The sequence below is a fragment of the Elaeis guineensis genome, chromosome 9 (assembly GCF_000442705.2).
Source record: "Elaeis guineensis isolate ETL-2024a chromosome 9, EG11, whole genome shotgun sequence".
In the NCBI taxonomy this organism is placed as follows: Eukaryota; Viridiplantae; Streptophyta; class Magnoliopsida; order Arecales; family Arecaceae; genus Elaeis; species Elaeis guineensis.
In genome coordinates, this window is record NC_026001.2 from 9,812,724 (window position 1) to 9,834,748 (window position 22,025).

At 36.4% G+C, this 22,025-nt stretch overlaps 1 protein-coding gene and 1 non-coding gene across 2 annotated transcripts; one reads left to right on the forward strand and one right to left on the reverse strand.

Annotated features, from left to right (window-relative positions):
• Nucleotides 1-3,647: 3,647 nt before the first annotated feature.
• LOC105051722 (uncharacterized protein At4g06598) lies at nt 3,648-8,820 on the forward strand. Its single transcript, XM_073243353.1, is given in 6 exon segments — nt 3,648-3,711; nt 3,714-4,344; nt 7,188-7,263; nt 7,353-7,479; nt 8,105-8,558; nt 8,658-8,820. Coding segments are annotated over 5 exon segments (1,101 nt in total). The 3' UTR covers nt 8,308-8,558; nt 8,658-8,820.
• A 3,008-nt stretch (nt 8,821-11,828) lies between these two features.
• Nucleotides 11,829-12,683, reverse strand: LOC105051721 (uncharacterized). The gene is made up of 2 exons (XR_012134398.1): nt 12,321-12,683; nt 11,829-12,200 (listed from the first exon to the last, which is right to left on the reverse strand). It is a non-coding gene; the product is annotated as an uncharacterized protein (transcript).
• Nucleotides 12,684-22,025: the final 9,342 nt, after the last annotated feature.

A 22,025-nucleotide genomic window follows, 5' to 3' on the forward strand; every position in this document is an offset into this window, starting at 1 on the left:
CATCACAGTAAACTAATTACCCATATTATCAAAAAAAAAAGAAAAAGAAGCACTTGTTAGAGGTTTCGGGCCGATATGATTTTTTTTCCTTCGAAAAAATGCGACAATTAAAGCAGGAACATGTTTGGTAACTTTTTTTTTTTTTTTTTTAAAAGAACTTTCACTATTTCAACGCTGCTCAACCCACTCGAGCCGCCCTCTCCGCCTTCCACGCACCGCCGCGGCCCGTGGACGCTCCACCGCGGCCCTCCGACGCTCCGCCCTGGCCCTTCGACGCTCCGGCGTACGGTAAAAGTTCTCTCTTCTACTTCTCTCTCTCTCTCTCTCCTCCCCTTCCCCCAGTCTCTCTAGTTTTCTCCCCTACGGCAGATCCGGCTTCACCGGACCGTCGCCCTTACTTTTTCTCGCCTAGATCTTATGTGTTAGAGCCTCATCGGGCTCCGATCTCCCCGCTTTTCCTTTCTATTCTCCGATGAAGAGCATCGAGGCCCCTCCTTCCCTGCTTCTTTCTCTCTTCTTCTCTACTGCGGCTGGACGGCAGCCAAAGTCCCCTACCACCCACTCCTCCTCTGCTTCCTTTTCTTCTCTTCTGCGGTTGGATGGCTCTTTGGTGCCGTGCCCACAAGGCGCAGGCCATGTGGCTCTTATTGTTTCCGTGGAGTGGTGGTGGATTGGCATATTGATGGTGATTAATTAATGCTCTGAATGCCTGCAAGAAACAACATAAGGGAAGGTTCCAGCTGGAGGTTATGGTCTAGGCTTTGTACTGTGGTTGCTTTTGTTTAGTCTCTGGTCTTGGTTTGTAATGTTTTTTACCTATTTTACATATGATATTTGTTTGTGGATTATTACATGTTCTAGGCTTTAAGATTATGAACTGCGGATTTTGACATCTTTAGATGTCTGAACTTGTTTTTCATGAATCATGGCATGTTGATCCATGGCTTATGAAATATGTGGAGATGCCATTTTCTAAAGGGATAGAACGAAGTTAGTTTTGCTCTCTCCCCTTCTTTCATATTGGTTCGGAATGATAGACTTGTTGGTCGTTGTTTTTTCTGTTTGAGACGTATTTGCACATGGTTTAGATGATCATGATTCATATTTGGTAAAGGGAAGAGTTGCAAATAGGATCCTAGTTTTGAGTTCGGACTTGTTAAACATGATGTCTATTGCTCATTGTAGGTCTTGTGGTAGAGGAATTAGTGAATAGCAGAGAAAATACAATTGCTTTGAATTTTTCCTTTTGCTTTACCAAATGGTTTTATTTATTTCTATTGTCAGGGAAAAAAAATAGTGACTACCAAACATGTTTTTGTTTTTAGAAATCTGAAAAGAAAGTGGAAACAGATTTCCTGTTTCTTTCTTTCTTTCTTTGTTTTTTTTTTTTTTTGTCTTTTTAAAGTGACAGCGATGCCAAACGCATCCTTAAGGTTTGACTTATGCTGTTCTGTGTCATTTTGCAAGGCCCTTGTCCGTCCTCATGCTGAAGTCATATTAGGTATTCCAAAACTAGTCGCCAGACAAGCTGCACAATTAGGACTGCAATAATAACAGTCAAGTTAGTTCATGTATATATTTTTCTAGCCTAGTTATAGTCCATTACATACTATAAATCAAGTTACACTAGCTAGTCATGTATGCAATCAAATGACGATGACTATCTATGGTTATTAGCCAACCAGTCACTTGGCTGATTGTTTTTTAGAACTAAACAGGAGGAATTTCAAGCGAAATCAAGTAAGGGTGAGATTCGAACATAGGTTGCTGTATCCAACACAACATGATATAACCAACTCAATCCACACCCTTGTTTTATCTAGGTTAGTTAGCATTCTTTTCAATCAGAGAGTACCTAAGTGCAGATTCCTAATGATGGCACTGCCATCATATATACATATTCGTTCATACATACATACAGATGGCAGATAGATAGCAATTATAGCTAATGCATGCATCTCCCTAACTCCAAGTTAAGAAGTCAAAACTATCTAATAACCAACAATTTTTTTCTAGACACCTCAGTCCTAGGAACTTCACAAAAATGCTAGGGATGTAAAGCATTCACAGCTCAAGCAATTTGTTGACAATATTTGGCAATTCACTTCAATTGCATTAGCAAAAACATATCCTACTTATCACAACCATTATTATGTAACCTTATTTAGGTATCTTTCTCTTCTTGTCATGACAACCTAATATCATGTATAAACAAAAAACCTATGAAGCCTAGCATAAATATCATGAATTGATACAAGAGAAATTTGACTTGAAGCAAACACTTATGTTACCACAATTTACAGTATCTAGTTTACTAGAGCTATCTTCAAAAAAATGAAATTTGTACGTAAAGGGCCCCATATAATTTTTAAGGAAGCAAGCAAGTCAACATTTTTCCTTTTGTCGGGTCCAGTAACTTTGGAAGCCAAATAATTTAGATTTGATATTTGAATAATTCAAGCAGTTAATCTTTATGAGTTATTACCAACCCCCCCCCCCTTCTCAAAAAAAAAAGAGAGGAAAATCTTAGTAAATGATCTTGCCATGCACATGCACACAAAAACGTTTACTATAGTGTATTGTGATTCTTCTTGATAAATTTATTAAATAATGTGGATCGCTGTTTAGTGTACAATAATCTTATTTTGCAGTAGCAAGATAAAATAAGAAAGTGACAATAAGGACAATTCAAGAGAAAGCATAGATCACATGGATTTTGTTGGTTTTTGATATGATTTTATGTAATCAAATATCCTTTTTAGAGAAATTGTCTAATACAATACCAAGTTGATTATGTGGACTATTCTCTTGTTTGATAATTTTGAATTGTAATTTAAACCACGTGGCAATTGAGCAATTTTTAGGTCTACAAAATGACAACATTCTAATCACAGTTTGTTTCTCCGTACATCAGTGATCATGATAATTTGAAAGTAATGATTCTAGTGCAGTTGTTGGATTCAGATTACCACCTTCAACTAAAGATACAACACCTAACTATTTGTCACCAACTGTTATGTTTCAAAGTTAACAAATACATTAAATTGTGAAGGAGACTCCATAGGAAAATACAATTGTTATGGTCTACAAAATTCAAGGAACATATCTCTGTCATTGTCTATAAACAATCTTGTTTATTACCCATCTCCACAATCGAGTTAGCGGCTGAGAGCAAGTGCCGTGTGGATTAGGTTTGATGAAACTAGGGCAGGTGAAAATCACGTGCCCCTTGTTAAAAATTCAATTTTTGTGCAATTTATAAAATATGGAAATTACAGCTTGCATCCAGTTTTTGACAGGATGCTGGTGTGGAGTTAGTAATGCATTAATGGTGATTACCTTTGTGATGTGAAAAATCCATTCTCTCTCTCTCTCTCTCTCTCTCTCTTTTCATCTATTGTTCAATGAATCTTGCATGCAGAATGGAACATGTGGGGTTAGTAATGCATTAATGGTGATTCCCTTTGTGATGTGAAAAATCCACTCTCTCTCTCTCTCTCTCCCCATCTATTGTTCAATGAATCTTGCATGCAGAATGGAACAATATAAATTCAGATCTTTTGTTTCCATCTGTTTGGGTTTTTCTTGATCTTGTTGTCATTTTGCTGACATTATCTATGTCTCGCAGTTTGGGGCTGTGATAGATCATGGCGAGTACGAAAGGGGTTGCGAACTTTAGGAACTCGACATCTAGTGGAAAACAGTCTTTCCTTCCCCAAAAAGCCCCTTTCCGACCATGCCTGTGCCTTATGCTGACTATGGGACCATAGGAACAAAGGGCATCCCGAAACTGAGAGAAGGGAACAGACACCACCAGCGCACTTCGTCTGAGAGCTTTCTCATTGAGGAGCAGCCATCCTGGCTCGATGATCTGCTTAATGAGCCAGAGATGCCTGTGAAGAGGGGAGCTCATCGCCGCTCGACAAGTGACTCTTTTGCATACTTGGATGGAGCTAATATTTATGCTAACATGGAAACCTTGGTTCAGGAGGAGGGCAGGCAGCGGGGCATCTCCTCACAACCTTCATGGGGAGTTCAGGACTTTGATCGCCTTAAAGATGTGCAGCATTCTCCTTATTATACTGAGTCGAATTCATTTGGGAAACCTCAGAATAGAGGATGGGAGGCCTTGAACATGGTTAACTGCACCAGTGGTGGTCCATTGGCAAAGGACAAGATGGTGCATCCAGGATCAACATGTGTTCCGAGGGAAGCTGATGCAGCAACATCTTATGTTACTGAGAAGGAGCAAGAGCGATCTCCCCAAGATTCAAAAGGTACATCTGAAAGAAAAGAAGGCTCTCATGTTAAGCAGTCTGATGCGGACCCAAAACGAGTTAAACAGTAAGTTGCATGCTATTTTTTTATAATATGAATGGTATTTTATAACTTAGTGATTTCTCAGTAATGCTGTGCTAGTATTATTTTTTTTAAAAAAAAAAATCAGAGTACCTTATATGTATCACCAAAATTTTATTGACCTTGCCACTATATAATTAAATCAGTCATCCTGGTTAAATGGAAATTTGCAGCCAATAGTTTTTTAATCAGCTTTTTATTACCATTAATGAGATGAATCTCTTTAGAGATCCACATTTAGCTCCGCCCACCACACCCCACCCCCCCCTGCCCCCCCGCGCTTCAAGTCTATGTCATGGAATTATAAACCATCTTTCTATATTATTGATTCAAGACTAATATAGCATATTTAAATTTGATGCAACAATTCTATTTAGTAGTTGATGAGTGTGCTGCATCAAAATTTATATCTATGTACTTGGTGAAGCATATTCCTGGTTGTAATATATGTCCCAACTAACCTGTTTGTTTTGCATTGACTGGTGCCAATGTCGCAAACTTTCCTACAACTCTTCTTAATTCTGCTTGGATGCATAGCACCAAGGTTTTCACTGAAATAAACTGGCTTTGGAAGTCAAAGCCCAGATTTCATTTTGGAAGCATACCTCATGGAAAATACATTTAACATTGATATGAAGTTGGCTTCGTGAACATAACTTTTGCCAATTTGTTTAATCTATGATCAAAACTTATAAATAAAAGATTAGTATCCCCTGAGTTTCCATGATCTATCTGGTACCTAATACCTTTTTCTTCCTATAGTTTTTCTGAGCCGTATGTGACTTGATTATTTTAGAAAATTCTCTCTTTCTTCGTGACCCCATCTAGTTGTCCTTCCCTTATTTCTTTTGAAATTACTTATCATAGCCAAATTTCCTTTCAGGTTGAGCACACATTCACAATTCATTGCATGTCATTGTCGCTTCCTTGGTCACCTTGTGCTCATAGTCACAATATTTGCTGCATTTTTGAAAAAAGTTGCGAACTATTTGCAATATGAAAACTAAACTAATCATTTGATGTTTAGGTTATCAGGCCTAGGTTGACCATCTACCAATGATCAAAACAAGTCTGATACTTTGACTCAAATGAAACATGCTTAAGATTCAAATCAGGAGCATGATCAGAACTGGAATCTGGAGGACAAGACCCTATCTTAAATTGGGTTCAGTTTGACCATAATAAATGAGCAAAGGGCACTTTTAGTCCTTTAGATGAACAAACAAAGATATGTTTTATTAATTAAGCATGAAATAGGACACATAAAAAACCATGGTATTCACCCTGCTTTAAACGAATAACTAGCCCATTATTGTTAAATTTGTTTTTAACATATGCTCTCGAGCTGTTTTAAGTCCTTTTAATCTGATCTCTTTAGACTTTTATTGACAAAATGTTTTATTATTACTATTGGATTGGTATTAATTTCATTATCATCAATCTGATGCTTAAATGGTGGATCTAGCATTTCTGATATTGCAAAATGCTCAAAATCTATTCATATGAAATTAACTTTAAATGCTTGGTATTCTAGATCCTTTATGTAGCTTTTCCTTAATCATTGTCTTATAATTGTTTTGGTATAACATCTCAGTGGGTCACTTCAAGGTTCAAGCCATATATATTATAGAATTAGGGGCCTGACAATTAAAGCAAATGTTTCTTCTTTATCGAATGACCTGTGTTTGTAGCAAATAGCCGCCTCAAATATCTAACAATGCTTCTTCTTGTGCACATGTATTGATCATTTATTTTGAATGTGTTTGTTGGAATTGTTTTGTTCAATTGTATGCCTGGCTTATTAGTAGATAGGTTTTACATTATGCACTTTGTGACACAAGGTGGCCTTTTTGGTTAGGAATCCAGCTTTTTAAATGAATGCAGTTTCTATTTGAAACCTAATTCTTCTTTTGAACTATATCAAAGTTTAGGAAATTCTAGTGGACTGCTCCATGGGTGCATGAACTAGGCTAAATAACCAAAAAGGTAGGTCTACTTCCTACTAGCTGGCCTTTTAGGTTTTATAGCAGGCTTTTATCTTGCCTGATATCAATAGTTTGGAGACAGTTCGCGTCAACTTAAGAGCCAGTTTTGAAATGTTCTCGATATTTTTGGATTATACTTTGATCTGTAATGTCAAACCCATATTAATGTGCCAAGGTTAGCTAAATATGATGTACATTTGAGGTTTACATCTTACAGGTTTCACGATATTCAGCAACCATTGATTTTGTTCTAAATTTCTACAAAATGAACAAAATACTGTTTGCTGCTGCATGATTTTCATCACTATGCTTCTTCCCCATAATAACTAGTAGCACTTCTTGCAACATCTAAAGACAATCACGCTGACAGGAAGATGTTTTATGCTTTGTGTTGTGGATGAAGCAAAACATTTTTTTAAAGAAATGAAGTGCAACATGTTAAAAAATAATCAACAGATGGTAGCATATTTCCAACCCTTTACATGGAGAACTTGGATGAACTCAGCAGGCACGGGGTACCTATTGTTTTCTTGTTGTGTGATGGATCAAAAGGTTATGATAAAGTGCTCCTGAAGAATGATATCTTTTCAGTCCATAACATCATATGAAAATCAAACAGCGCTGGATTGGTCCCAGGTGGACTAAGGCAAACGTTTTTGCACTTCTTCTTTTTTTTTTTTTTAACTCTTATTTTTTTTAAAGTTGGCATCTGTGTACTTTCAGTGCTTCAGATATCGATGAGGATCAAATTAGTGTATAGAAGATAGTAAAATTCTCTTATATATTGTTGATTGCCTTATCTTTCCAAATTTTGTTTGTATATTCACCTTTCCATTATTACAGGCAATTTGCTCAGCGCTCTCGTGTTCGGAAACTTCAGTACATTGCTGAGCTGGAGAGAAATGTTCAAGCCTTGCAGGCATGTCTTAGCAAATATGATTAAAGTTTTTGGTGTTTGGAATATCTGCCTGGAATGTGCTGACATAATATCTTCATATGTCTCTACAGGCAGAAGGAATGGAAGTTTCAGCTGAACTGGAATTTCTGGACAAGCAGAATCTTATATTGAACTTGGAGAACAAAACCTTGAAGCAAAGATTGGACAGTCTGGCTCAGGAGCATCTTATAAAATGCCGTAAATACATTAAAACTGACAAGTTGCAAGCATTTCTTGCTCCGCATTTGAGGATTTCTTTAGGCATTCAAGTTAATTTGGAAGATAAAGTAACAATTTGATAGTTCCCAGTAGTAAAACTTAGAGAGGAATGTTATCTGCATGGAAGCATGTGGCTCTTGTCTCACATATTAGTGGAAACTGTTTATGGTTCATAAATATAGGATAGTGTCATTAGCATTGGTTTTTGTTTTAGTTGCCAACCATAGCTTGTTTGCACCTCCTGTACACGCTTGTGCCTTTCCAACTTCCAACCATAGCTTGAGTAACCACCATTACTTGCAATAATATTCTGTATAATACCAATCTCCATACCCTTCAATTTATATTTTTTTTTCCTCATTTTTAATTTATTTTCATTTTTAAGTTTCCCTTTTACATAAAATTACAAATCAATAAGTATAAACAGATGATTTGTGTTTTTGAACTGCCACTGATTGGGCATGAACTCCTGTGAAAATATGTTGTCTATTTCAAGTTTTGCTCTTGCCATGCAAGGATTGCCTTCCAAACATATGTTATCCACCTGTCCAATATCATAGCATTTATCTTTGAATGGCTTGATGTTTCTTTTTCACCTCTGCAGTTCAGCAGGAGATGCTAGAGCGAGAAATTGCCCGGCTTCGATCATCATATCAACAGCAGCAGCAGCAACTGCAACAACCACCAGCTCCTGCCCATAGTCGCAGTAGCAGTAGAGATCTTGAGTCACAGTTAGCCAATCTCTCTTTGAAACACAAAGAACCGAATTCTGGGCGGGATCCAGTCACAGGTCCTCTCCATATTTGATGTTTCACTTCCACAAGCCACCTGTATGTGGCTTCTAGATATTGTGTTTCATCTCCTCATCCCACCGGTGTGTGGCCTCGAGACATTGCATCAAGAAGGGAGCTGGAAACTTAGAATTGCATCCAAGGTGAATAACATCAGAAGGTTAATGACTTAAGTGGCTGATCTTTGTTTCTTTTTCTTGTTTCAATATGCGCATCTGGCGGTCATCTTCAGCTTTTGTCCATTTGTTGATGCTCGACCCATCAGAGGTGTAAAGTTTTTCTTGTAATGTTATGCTTTTGCCACATCCCTTTATTCTCATGACCTATATGTTCTTAATTAATTCCTTTGGTCTTGTTTTCGATCAGATACTTTCTTTGAAGCTCATTCGACATCTGGATCCTTTTGATGCCATGGATGTTATGTGGATGTTGATGTAGTATCTGAAGGGTGCATCCGCAACCTTGATATCCTGTATGTTGTATTACTGTTCAAACTATTATGGCCAACACCAGTTGATGGTTTTTGTCATTTGTAGTTAGTGCCATTGTTAATGTTGCTTGCTAGATGTTCGTAAAAGGCTCAGCCCTGGACGGTTTAAAGATTGCTGGTAAATTTCTCACAGTTCTGGTAGTGTTGCTATGCTGCATCACTGTACCATAATCAAACGATCATATGTGGCAAAATTCTTCCCAAAGGATTTTCAAGTGATGGTCATGAACTTGATTTAATGTAACATTCTGGTCACTCATAGGTAAGTTGACTGGGTGAGTTCATCCATGACCACCACTTGAATTAAAATTGGTGGTTGATTGTTTCATAACCCAGATTATTTTGCCTACCAAAGTGATTATATACTTGGTTTCGAATGAAATGTAACTAAAAGACCAGTACTCTGCATTGGAATGTAATCAGATGTTTATCAATGGAAAATACAAATTTATGTTTGTATGAATCTTCTTCTTTACTTGTAGTGCAAGCAGTGGTTTGAGGAATGTTCACTGAAATTCCAACAGTCAGACATGTTTGGGTATGTCCTGTCCTCTGGTTCTTTTATTTAGCTCTCCATTTCACTATTTGTGGACACTGGCTACTGGGTAAGGTCTCTGGTTTGGTCAGATTAAACAAAAAAAAAAAAATGAAAATCATATACAATTCATCTGTCATCAAAACTTCGTTTTACATTGAGTTATATTCAACATAAAACCTGTTTACCTTTTCACTTGTCAATGATATCTTAGTAAATAAAATAAATAGTCAACAACAAGAGATCCAAATAAAGTAATAAAAAACATGAAATTCTAAATATGTTATTCATTTCATTTTTCTTCTTGTCATATTTTAGTCATTTTCTGAAGCCATTAGTTGTGTAACCATTCTAAGTTACAAACTAATCCAGTCGTTCATCAGGTCATGATCCATTGCTAGATTACCACTGCCTGGTTTGGAGATGGATTTTAGAGTTTGCTCAATCTATGATCACTGGTGCAGGTAGAAGCCTATATTTATACCAGATCCATGTATAATTCAGATGATCTTAGACAATCCAAATCTATCTTATTTACAATTTGGGCAATTTTAGCCAATCCAAACTCAATCCAATCGTGTAACATGAGCGTGGCTCCGTGGTTGCACCATCTTGCTTGAAAAAAAGAGTCATCTCAAATAGGCCCAGATACCTCCGCGTCTCTATCGGGTGATGAGAAATTTTCTGCGCACCGCAGGCGGTGCAGAAAATCCGACGTCAGATGCATCATCATTTTTTTATTTAAAAATTTTATATAATATAAATATTTTTTTAAAAAATTATAATATTTTTTTATAAAAATTATGATATTTTCTACAGAAAATATTAAACTGGAACAAGTGCCATAATTTTTAAGAAAAAATATCATACTACTGCACAGAGAAAAAAGATATTGGATATATGCGGAAACTTAAAAATTATGAGACTCCACTTCAGTTTAGTATTTTCTGCAGGCTGTCATAATTTTTATGAAGGAATGTCATAATTTTTAAATAGAGATATCATAATTTTAAAAAAAAATATTTTTATCATATAAAATTTTTAAATAAAAAAACAGATCTGCTGACATTAAATATACGTTGAAAAATAGTGGCTATGTGAATTAATCGGATAAGATGGTACATTCCACATCAAATTTTTTACACCATCTGTAGTACACAAAAAATTTCTAAGCGGGTGACTCTCCCTCCATAAAATTAAAAAAAAAAATTTTGGTAAGAGAAAAGGGTGAGGGGGCAACCAGGCGTGACTATAAAGGCTCCCCCCACACGGAGTGAATGTTTGATAAATATATTATAGATATTCGGCGTGCCTATAAGGATGTGAACAATACGATAGATTGGGTCGCATTCTTTGCAGCATAGTATATTTTCCTGCGGTCTCTAACAGAATGCTCGAAGTGAAAGTCATATCTCTATATTGCCATCCACCAAACTTGAGATGCAGAGGGAATCAGAATCCCGAGTAACAGCCCAGAATTTGCAGCTGTGAAAGCACAAATATGGGAACACAGGAAGTTATAAAAGAAGAAGTGAAATCCCGAGGAAGAAGACAGCCAACCACGTATTGACCTCAATTTACTCAAAAAAAAAAAACGTGAATTGACCTCAAGAACATCACATCTGTTGACAGGTCATCCATAATTCTTTTATGATGATGAAAAAGATGACCATTATATTGATGGTTCAACTGAAAAGCTTATAATCCTAAGCTATATTTAAATCATGAACCCCATTATGACAGCAAGAGAAATCAATTAAGTTGTGGTAATTATGAATACATGGAATCGTAATCATGGAATGGAAAATTTATGTTGCAGTGCAGTGGACTTTTTTTTTTTTTTTTGAACAGAACGAGGGAAATTATTGATAATTTGATAGTACTATGGCAACATTTAATGTATCTTCATTTTGTTACATAGTCGACAAAATGCAGAGGAGTAGGGTTCAGCGAAATGAAACCTCTCTCTGAACGCGTTAAGGAGCCATGTTTGGTTGTGGAACAAAGTGGAGTCGCTCAACATAAAATCATCTTCCAGTTTATTCCATTTTTGTATTGCCAAATATCACATTTTTCTGCTTACTTATTCCACCTAACTGGCATTTGAAAAAAATGGTGAAATAAAGTTATTCTTTAGTGTATCTTCATTTGAACCCCACCTATCCCTACTTTCTACTTGGGTAGCTCAATTCCTCAACGAAAATAGAATAACATGCACCCAGCACTTGAGAATTACACAGTCATCGTTCTTAAATCCCCTCGGCAATTTCAGAATCAGCATAGAAAATTGCATACAGACATATGTCTCCAAGGCTCTGAATTCACATACGGTTTAAGCTTTGCTTGCAATAAGATTTGCTAGAATTAGGTGCATGGGAACATCATTCATAGGTTAAGATCTTAACCACATCTGGAGGGCTTGAGCATACTCCATTCCTGTGGGTGTACGTGGATATTTAAGTGAAACCGATATCAACTGTGTCACCCCTCAAAACAAAAGGATGCAAGCGTGTCTCAGCAAATAAGATTGGATTCATCAGCTTCCATCAAAGAAAAGAAGCTAGCAACTTACATTGTCGCTATGGCCAAAAAAACTAGAGAATTGGCATTATCATAGGTAAAACTTTCTTTCACTGCGCTAGGTATTGAAGCATATACCTAGAAGGACATCATTGCTAAATATTAAAGGAGGACATAAAGTACTAATAGCCATTGTTTTATAACCTCTTAGAGGAGAAAGTAGCCTAGGTCTCCTCTCCTTATTTTATTTAATACCACACTTTTCAAAAGCACAACAAGTTATTATTATTATTAATTATATATCGGTGATCCTTTCTGAATCCGCATCTCTTTTGCAACTTTGCAGTTCAGGGAGTAGTAATACCTGCACAAAATGTAACAAGGATGTTGAAGGCCAAAGACTATATGAATCACCCTCCCTCCATTAGATTGCAACCATGCAAAAACTTGAAATCATTAACAATGGCAATAGATTAGAACTTACTGCCACACTTGTAGTGGTGAGGCACCCGCCGACCGCAGCCTTCGACGAGCCTTACGAAGCGGTTGACATCGACGAGGGCGGCTAGCTTGGGGTGATGATGGGGCACACGCACTCGACATGGGTCACGCGCACCCGCTCGCAGCACTGCGGGCTCGGCAGCTCCCCATAAAGCACTGCCTTGCATGCATTGACCCCCGCCCGCCGCTCTGCGCGGCATGCCGCTGCGCTTATCCCTGCATGTGCCGGCATCACCCCCACCGCTGCCACCACCACCACCACAACCAGTAGGAAAACAGCTCTAAAGCTTTCCATAATTTCTTATCTAGCTCACGTCTCCTCGCAAGTTAGTCCCACTCTTCTACCCTATATATAGCCAGCTTGTGTTTGGACCGTGTCAATTGGTTTTAATTTTTATGCAAGTCACTTAGTCTGATGGCAAATATATACATAAGAATTAGTGGCTTAACTTGAAAGTTAGTTTTGGAATTTGAATGCTTAATTGATTGGCTACCAAGGGATTGCTGGAATGCTATGGAATATAAAGATTTATATTAAGGTTGTCTGCTTGCTGAAAATGGTGTTTAGTTTGACTAATTGTATTAAGAAATGCTTAGCTTCTTACGTACTTTCCGTGAGCTTCGGGGACTTGGTCTGCCGAAACTGGTCAAAACAGTGAGAAACACCGAATCCCATTTAGATCTCCTCTAGATATTGACTAAGTGAGTGGAAGACTTTGACGATTTGGCCTCCTTGAATCGGCCACTTTCTCTTGAAGGTACATGAGAGTTGAAGTTCTACCGTGAATTAGGTGTTGTAGTTTCCCTTCTCCAACTTCTCACTCATTTTAATTTACAATATCCAACTGCATGATAAATCTTGTAAAATGCTTGGGAACAATGAAATCAAGAAAGGTTTTCATCAAAAAGAAAAAAGAAAGAAATTAAGAAAGGTCTTAAACATAATGTTACGATTTTTTTTTTTTTCTATTTTCCAGAACAACTCAAGAAAGACAAATAAAGCTGATTGATAATTCCTTAAGATTATAAAAATATATAGTGAATCTAGGATGGCAATGGGTATCTTGCAGCCAAGCGATAACTTTATTAGCTTAACTAGCTTGCACTGTGAGATGATTTAGGGTGTGTTGTAATATTTTAATGATCTACATGACCACTAAAATTTACAATACTAACTTGGAACTAGCTTTATATTTTGGAAGGTCGGCAGGTGTGAAGGCCTTGACCATATGTAGGCAAGGATGCGCACACAAAATGAAAAGTGAGACATGCAAACCTAAAGTTCACCAAATTCATTGATGGGTCATCTATTTGGGTGATAATATACTAAAAGAGAATTACGCTCTTGTGATATAGGCAAAACATGATGACAGGAGAAATTAAAGGTAATATATAGATTCTGAATCGGTGAAATGGAAAATAAAATTTAAAAGTGGAGAAAAAGTTTGACTGCAAAATAACTTTGCCATGTTTTGTTATCTGAAGATTTAATAAAATACTTATTTTGATCTCTAAAATTTAATAGATGTTAGTGGATCAAAATGGAAAAATTATTACTCTGGAGAGAAATAAATTCTGTAAAGTTCAATGATAATAATGCAGCATGGATCCGAAGATTCATTGGGCACGGCAGTTGCCTTGCCAATATTGTCTATATAGAACCAGCAATTTTTGTTGAAAGTATGATGTTTTATATAGATATTGATCTTCATATATCTTGGAATCATCGAAAACATCTCTTTGAGATCTATAATTGATATATCATGGCCCCAGACCAAATTCTAATAATTTCCAGGTCAAAAAGTGGCTGAAATGCTTAGCTGTAATTTAGTGAGGAATTTATTCTGAATTTTAGAATTTTTTTTTCATATTAAGAGTCCTTTAATTAGATATGGTGTCTACAGTAAAAGTTGTCTGCGATTAGCATCTTTGAGGATCTATTTATATGACTATTTAGAAGATTGTAAGAGAGTTTTTGATATTTAATTATGACGAACTATTGGTTATTGTAGTAAATTACACATGAATCTCTCTTCTCCTCTTCCAAGTCTCTCTCCCAATTCTTCTTCTAATTTTCTTTCACTATAATTTTCTCTTCTTCAGGTCCCTGTGAGCCTTCTACATCTAATCAAAGAAAATTTTCAGAACAACATTTGGAGACTTTATTCAACAACTAATATACTATCCAAATTTAGGCAACAGTATTGGATTATACAGAAACAGTATGCTAGTAGCAGTTACCAAGTCTCAATAAATATACATTTTGTCGCAACATAAAATATTGGCTGGCTAGATTGCAAATAGGAAAAGTTCTATGATAAAATGTTGCAGTCTCGATGTTGACTAAGTCCACAATTTCATGATAAACCAAGCAAATTAGTTATATGGACCACAAAGTAGTTTCCAAAGGGCATTATTCTTTCTACAGTTAGACTTTAGTAAGTCGATAGTTCATCCATGGATTATAACTACTGCAGCTCTCACATATTGTAGCTTTGCAAAACTGTCTATGGGCTAGGCTTAGAGGTGGCAATCGGATTGGGTCGGATCATAAACGGATCAGTCAGAAAATCGTCAATCCAAATCCGATCTGTTTATTAAACGAGTCAAAAATTTAAACCTGAATCCGACCTATTTATTAAACAGATAATCCGATCCAACTCGTTTAACCTGTTTATTAAATAGGTCAAATTAGGTTAAACAGATTAAACAGGTTAAACGGATTAAACAGGTCGAGTTAAATAGATTAGAAACAGGTTAAATAGATTTTAAACAAATTAAACGGATCATAAATGGGTTAAACAGGTTAAACAGATCGGGTTAAATGGGTCAGAAATAGATTAAACAGGTTAAATGGGTTATCTGACTCAACCTGATCTGAATATTAAATGGGTTAAATGGGTCAGATATCTAAAATCCATATCCAACCTAATTATTAAAGGAGTTAAACGGATCGATCCGTTTACGACCGAAACCCATTTAGCCTAAATCCAAACTTATTTATGGCAGATCGAATACGGATCGGATTGATAAGTCGGATCATGTTTTGCCAATCCTAGCTAGACTAGACCTAGATACATTCCATCAAATTAAATAAATACCAAGCTGCTAAATATTTTGACCTAGCTAGATTGAGTTTCATGCTAACTTAGCTATGTAGCAAATTATTCCTATGTGGCACATAAGAGACTAGCAAAAGGCATTATTCAGAAATCTTAGCTGTGGACCTTTACACTTTTATGCTTTCTCAATACAGCATCCATATGCTCCTTTTAGGACCATGGGGTTCAAAGTTTTACATGCAATGCTTGCCCAATCTGCTAGGTATCATCAGTTCATATGGCTGGACCACAATATTTATGTTGTTAGGGAACCTCACTTTATGTCAAGCTTAACAGGATGGACTAGTTTCTTATATCCCATATATTACTCTTGGCTTCAATTGGGACATTTGTTTCTTCAATGGCACAACATTCATCTACCTTCATGTGGTCCGGCTCAGCTTCTCTTTTGCTCAGCACCGTCATATTTCAGCTGGCATAAAATTCTTCAGTTCAAATCTGGTCTCTTTGTTGTGTTTTCCTATTGCTCTTGGCACATATATATATCTATGGTATCCTTTATAGCAGCCGTACTCCCTGTATGCTTCTTTATGCATGCACCTGAGTGGATGTTGTTGATCTGTCATGACTCACCTTTCAGAGCTGTCAAGATGTTCCAGCTATAAACCATAATGTCTTGGCTACTTTTTATACTTTTGTGGTGGCATTTTCCTCTTATTTCTTTATTACTCATCTCCTAGTAATTTCTATTTTCTACTCTTGCTACTATATTTATTTTAATATATCTTGGATGATGATATTTTGAGAGTGTTTGGTTGGAAAGAATAAAATTCAAAATCGAAATAAGAATAGATGACTCCCATTTCAACCGTTTGGTTAGGAGGAGTTCCATTCTGATTCCCATTCCAGAGAGGAATGGGAATGATCCAACCCCCCTAAAACTCATTCATAGGTCTTCTTTACGGATTCAAAGTCCATTTCAAGATTTAAAATAAAATTTTCTAAAATGCCCCTCATCTTTCATTTCTCCCATTCCGTAACCCCGACGACTCCGATAACCCTGATGACCCCGATGGCCATGTACTCCCTCGATAACCCGATAGGAAAAAAAAAAGGTTGAGAAACCCTAGCCTTTGGTGGATCTCCCTGGCTCCCCTCTCATTGCCGTCGCTTTCGATCCTCCACCTTTTGTTGACGGTCGACGGCGCCGACCTCTCCTCTCCTCTTCTCTCATCATCGGTCGATTTGATCTCCAATCCCTCTCTGCCTCTCCTTTTCACTTCTGAAGCTCTCCCTCTTGCCATCGCCGGCACGCTCTTATTTCTTCGAGATTTGATCTCTTTTTTTCTTCTATTCCTTTCTCCTCCCACGTCTAGTCCCACTCTTTGACCAGATTCCTAACCCTAATTTACGTCTTTATTGGCTGTTGCTCTCTCACCACTTTATCTTATATTCTGTGTTAGGGTTAACAGATAATACATGATTGTTGTTTTTTAATCTTGACAAATATGCTGGATATGCATGCTACCGAATTTGTTGGTTGCAACTGTTTAAATAATTTGTGGTTGTTTAATTTGTCATAGCAGCATCTCATGCATGCATTTTTTTAATTCTTTGAAGGATGATCATTCGAGGAAGTTAGAAAAGTTTATTCTTTTTCAATTGGATAATTTGTGCTGTGTGTGTTACAAAATTTATTCTTTTTCAATTGGATAATTTATGCTTTGTGTGTTTCATTTGTTAAATATTCGATCTAATTTATATGCTAATTGCTTGTGCTAATTGTATATCAAATAAAATATTTGCTATGCCTATTGGTTGTATTTTTTAATTATTGGAGCTAGTTGTGTTTTTTTAAAAAAAAATTGGTTTTTCTTGTTGTGTATGCGCTTTTTGTGTTATTTGTCTCATATTTAGCTCAAAATATCTCAACACAGGCTTCGTTAGAAACTTGCTTATAAGTACATTTAAGATCCACCCAAGAATCGATGCATTCATTTGATGTTACTGCTTTTTATAGTTTGGGATCATTCGTCAGAATATTCTTATTCATTGCTATGCCATCATAATTATGTTATTCCTTCTATGTTATGTTGTACTAGTTTGCCTTTTTACTTCTTTATTCTTTCTGATATACACATGTTACTTCCATTACTTATATCTATATCTTGTAACCAGGTGCTTTTTCATTTTATAATAAAGCTTTGTGCTCTTATTTACCAATTTTATTTTATTAGTTATCAATATTTTTGCTAAAAGATAATATTATGGATAACTGTGTACACAGAAAATAGCTCGTCGTCCTATGAATTTGAGAAGGAGAAGAATGCGTTATATTAGCATTATGTGTATGATGTTTGTGGTGATGTTTGTGGTATATATGATTTGATATTTCAAGGGATTGATCTATCTTAGGAGGCGTCAGTTGATAGCAAAAAAGAAAAAAAAAATTGTTAAGAATTGAAAACTTAGGTAAGCTTATTAATGAGAATGACAGAATATGTATGAGTCAACTTCGAATGGATAGAAAAATATTTGGTATACTCTATGAGATGCTTAGAGATATTGGGGGATTGAGAGATTCTCGAAATATATCCATACAAAAAATTGTTGCTATGTTTCTTTATACAGTAGCCTACCATCAGAAAAATAGAATAATTAAAAATTATTTTGATAGAAACGGAGAAACCATGAGTGGATAGTTTCACTTATGTCTTAAAGGCATTATTGAAATTACATAGAGTTTTGTTCAAAACCCCTAAGCCTATTACAGAGGATTGCGCGGATGATGCATGGAGATGTTTCAAGGTATATAATAATACATCTTATTCTATTTTCTTATTACTTAGATATTTTTGAAATTTTTTTTTGGTGTTTTAGAATTGCTTAAGAGCATTAGATGGTATATTCATTAGAGTGATCATTTCTATCGAGGACAAACCAAGGTATCGAACAAGGAAAAATGATATCGCAACTAATGTCTTAAGCGTTTGTTCGTCTGACATGTAATTTATATATGTACTGCCTGGTTGGGAGGGTTCTGCACATGATGCCCGTGTGCTTCGAGATGCTATAAGTAGGCCAAATGGTTTAAGAGTGTCTCAAGATATGTATATATATTGATGAACACAAATATACAAATGAAGCTCATTTTAATTTTCTTGCCTTATAATTACAATATGTAATGCTTTTTCATTTTAGATGTCATTGTTGTTATTATTTGGTTGATTTTGGATACACTAATAGAGAGAGATTTCTTGCCTCATATAGAGGGCAACGTTATTATCTCAATGAGTGGAGAAATAGACGACGACCATAGTCTGCTGAAGAATATTTCAACAAGAAACATGCTCAAGCTAGAAATGTGATTGAGAGACGTTTTGGATTGCTTAAGGGACGATGGGCAATTATTAGGAGCCCTTCATTTTTTTCTGTATAGACCCAATGTCGCATTATTATGGCTTGCTATCTCCTTCACAACTTAATAAGGAGGTATATGCATAGAGACCCTATAAAAGAGGAAGAAGAAGAAGAGAATGTCGAGGAAGAGGAAGGAGAGGAAGAACAGGGAGAGGATGAAGTTGAGTTCATCACCCCTCTTGAGACATCTGACCATTGAACCAATTTCAGAAACACTCTAGCTCAATAAATGTTTAACAATTGGAGATCTACATCTTTTAGGAGTTGATTGTGTTTTATGTTTTATGTTTTTTATTTTTGTTCAAGTATTTTAGTTGAATATCAAAATATTGGACCTAGTATGTTATGGACTTGTTATGAAATCATTTACTTGTTATGAAACTATTTGTTACATGATTCTACTTGTTTGTATACTTCATATTTGAATTTTAATAGTATTATTATTATATACTTGTAATATATGTTATTTTTAAGATAATGGCTATACTTGTTATGATCATTAAAATCATAATTTATAATTATTATAAGATGAAATTTGATGAATGTAGCCAAGTTAATCATGGTAGAGGAAAGAACAAGCATCCATAAAAAAATGATGAGGATGCGGTGTTAGTGAAATGCCTTCAGGAATTGTCTACTGATCCCATATGGAAAGGGGAGGGTGGTTTTAAGAATAGATATATGAATAAGTTGGAGAAAATGATTGAAGAAAAACTATCTGGTTGTGGTTTGAAGGCTACTCCACATATTGAATCCAGGATAAAATATCTAAAGCAAAAGCATAGTGCTATTGTAGAGATATTATCACAAACGAGATGCATATGGAATAACCAAAAGAAGATGATCTGTTGTGATAAAATATGGTACATGGAGTGGTGCAAGGTATATTTTATAAATATTATTTTTATAACTCAAATAATATTTTATTTATTGTTCATCTCTTAATATATATGATTTTCTAATGATAGGTGCATGAGTCCGTCAAAGATTTGTGAGAAGCAGTTTTTTCTCATCTAGATATACTTGATGAGATCTATGGGAAGGACAGGGCGATAGGAAAGGGTGCTGAAACATTTGCAGAGGTTATTAAAAATATAGAGAGAGAGAGGAGGTAGCTATTTTGAGTGATAAAGATCCAGTGGACCTTAGCATGGATGAGGACGATGGAGGCCACTCGGTTACACAGCCTCCTTCGATAGAGAGGACATCTGGTAGCAGTTCGAGAAAAACAAACAAGCAGAAAGTTATCCAACAGAACAAGGCAAGGATGGCGAGAGAATCCGATCTTATGAAGGAGACTTTAGAGGCCATGTCTACGACCCTTGAGACATTTATGTCGTACATGGATATGCATTTTGGTACCATAACTGAAGCAATGGTACGTGAGCAGGAGATGGCTGAGAAGAATGTGACGAGAGTAGTGGAGGAGCTACTTACATTGGAGGCATTGACTAGTGAAGTGATAAAAGTGGCTGATATTCTCGCAGCAGAGCCTAACAAGAGTGCAGTGTTCTTCTCCCTTCCACCACAGTTGAAGATGCAGTACGTGCTTAGCCTTCTTGACTCAAGCATTGGTGCATCAGGTTTTAGACACTAGTATTTCATATGATGCTATTGTTGGAATGTATGCATGCACTTGAGTGGATGTTGTTGATCTGTCATGACCCACCTTTCAGAGCTATCTAGATGTTCCAGCTATAAACCATAATGTCTTGGCTACTTTTTATGCTTTTGTGGTGACATTTCCCTCTTATTTCTTTATTACTCATCTCCTTATAATTTCTATTTTCTACTTTTGCTACTATATTTGTTTTAATATGTCTTGGGTGACGGTATTTTGTGTAATGGCACTCTTGTATAGTCTTTGGGCCTCTTTTTATCTGTTGCTGCTTTGTTGTATGTAAGCAGACCTAGAATTTTATTAGTATTATGTCTAAACTTATCAGTCAGTGAGTACTTTTCTACCAAAAAAAAAAAAAAGAAAGGCTAGCAGTGGATATGAGCCTAAGGTTAAAAGTTGGGTAAGAATGCAGGCTAGGCCAGAAAGATGCATCAATTAACATTTAACAAGTGCGAAGGTTACCCAAAAATCAAGCTCAAGTAAAAAAAAAAAACCAACATGGTCAGATTTATATGCTTGAGTAATAAAAAGCTAAAATCGTGAATTGGACAGACATCATGTTGACACTCCTCTGTTTAGTAACCATAGATTCTAGGTATGTGATTCTTGGATGGCACATCCTTGAAAATCTAAAGAATATTTGCCCGGAGGGAGCCCACAATCAAAGCTACTATTTATAGTGGTGCTCAATCAAGCCCCTGGTCATTTAGAGAAAGATGGAGGATTTTGATTTCCATCGGCATCAGCCGTCAAGAGATAAGGTGGATACAGGGTAGAAGATGGCAATTAATCCCGACTAATATGTTGGATGGATGTCGGATCAGGACACCATCTCTCAGAATCTTTTCGATACCGTTCGATGCAGCAGGAAAAAAAAATAAAACAGAAAACAATCACATACGTGGATCAGCTAAAAAAAACTCATCCCCACGGGACATGCAAACTTCACTATGAGAAAAAAAATATTACAAGAGGAGATCTCATCCTCAATCCTCATACACCCAATTTCTCTCTCACAGGAAGTTCTCCTTTACAAAAATTCTCTCTCTAAGAAGACCCCCTTGAACCCCTGAAGTGACCGCTGTCCGCTGTCCAAGAGTCCTGCTCCTTCTCTCAGCATTCTGTATCGATTTCTCTCGTGCATGTCTCCTCCGTCCGAGCTCCGTTTGAGGTGATTTGGTCTCGTTGGATTTCATTTTTCATCACGGATCTCGCTGTAGGGTCAATGTGGATCGAATCTTGAGGCATCAAATCTTAACATAAATTTTCAGCTAGAAAGAGAGATAGAGAGAGTTCATCTCAAATGAGCCATGCTCTAGCTCAAAGTCCAATCGACGTTGGTTGAACACATGACCCTTCTGATCTAGGGGTGTGCAACTCAAAACAAGTAGGTCTCATCAACACCCCTAAGCTACCAAATCTTACATGACTCAACCAAATTCTATGTTTGATTAAGCAAACCTGAATCTGAACCCATTCCACAATTTCTAAACGGAAAAATAACTCCATGTTGAGTAAATTTAGGTCAGGTGGTGTTGGGTCTGATCAAGCTTGGATGTTTTCCCCTTGCTTTACATAAGCGTTG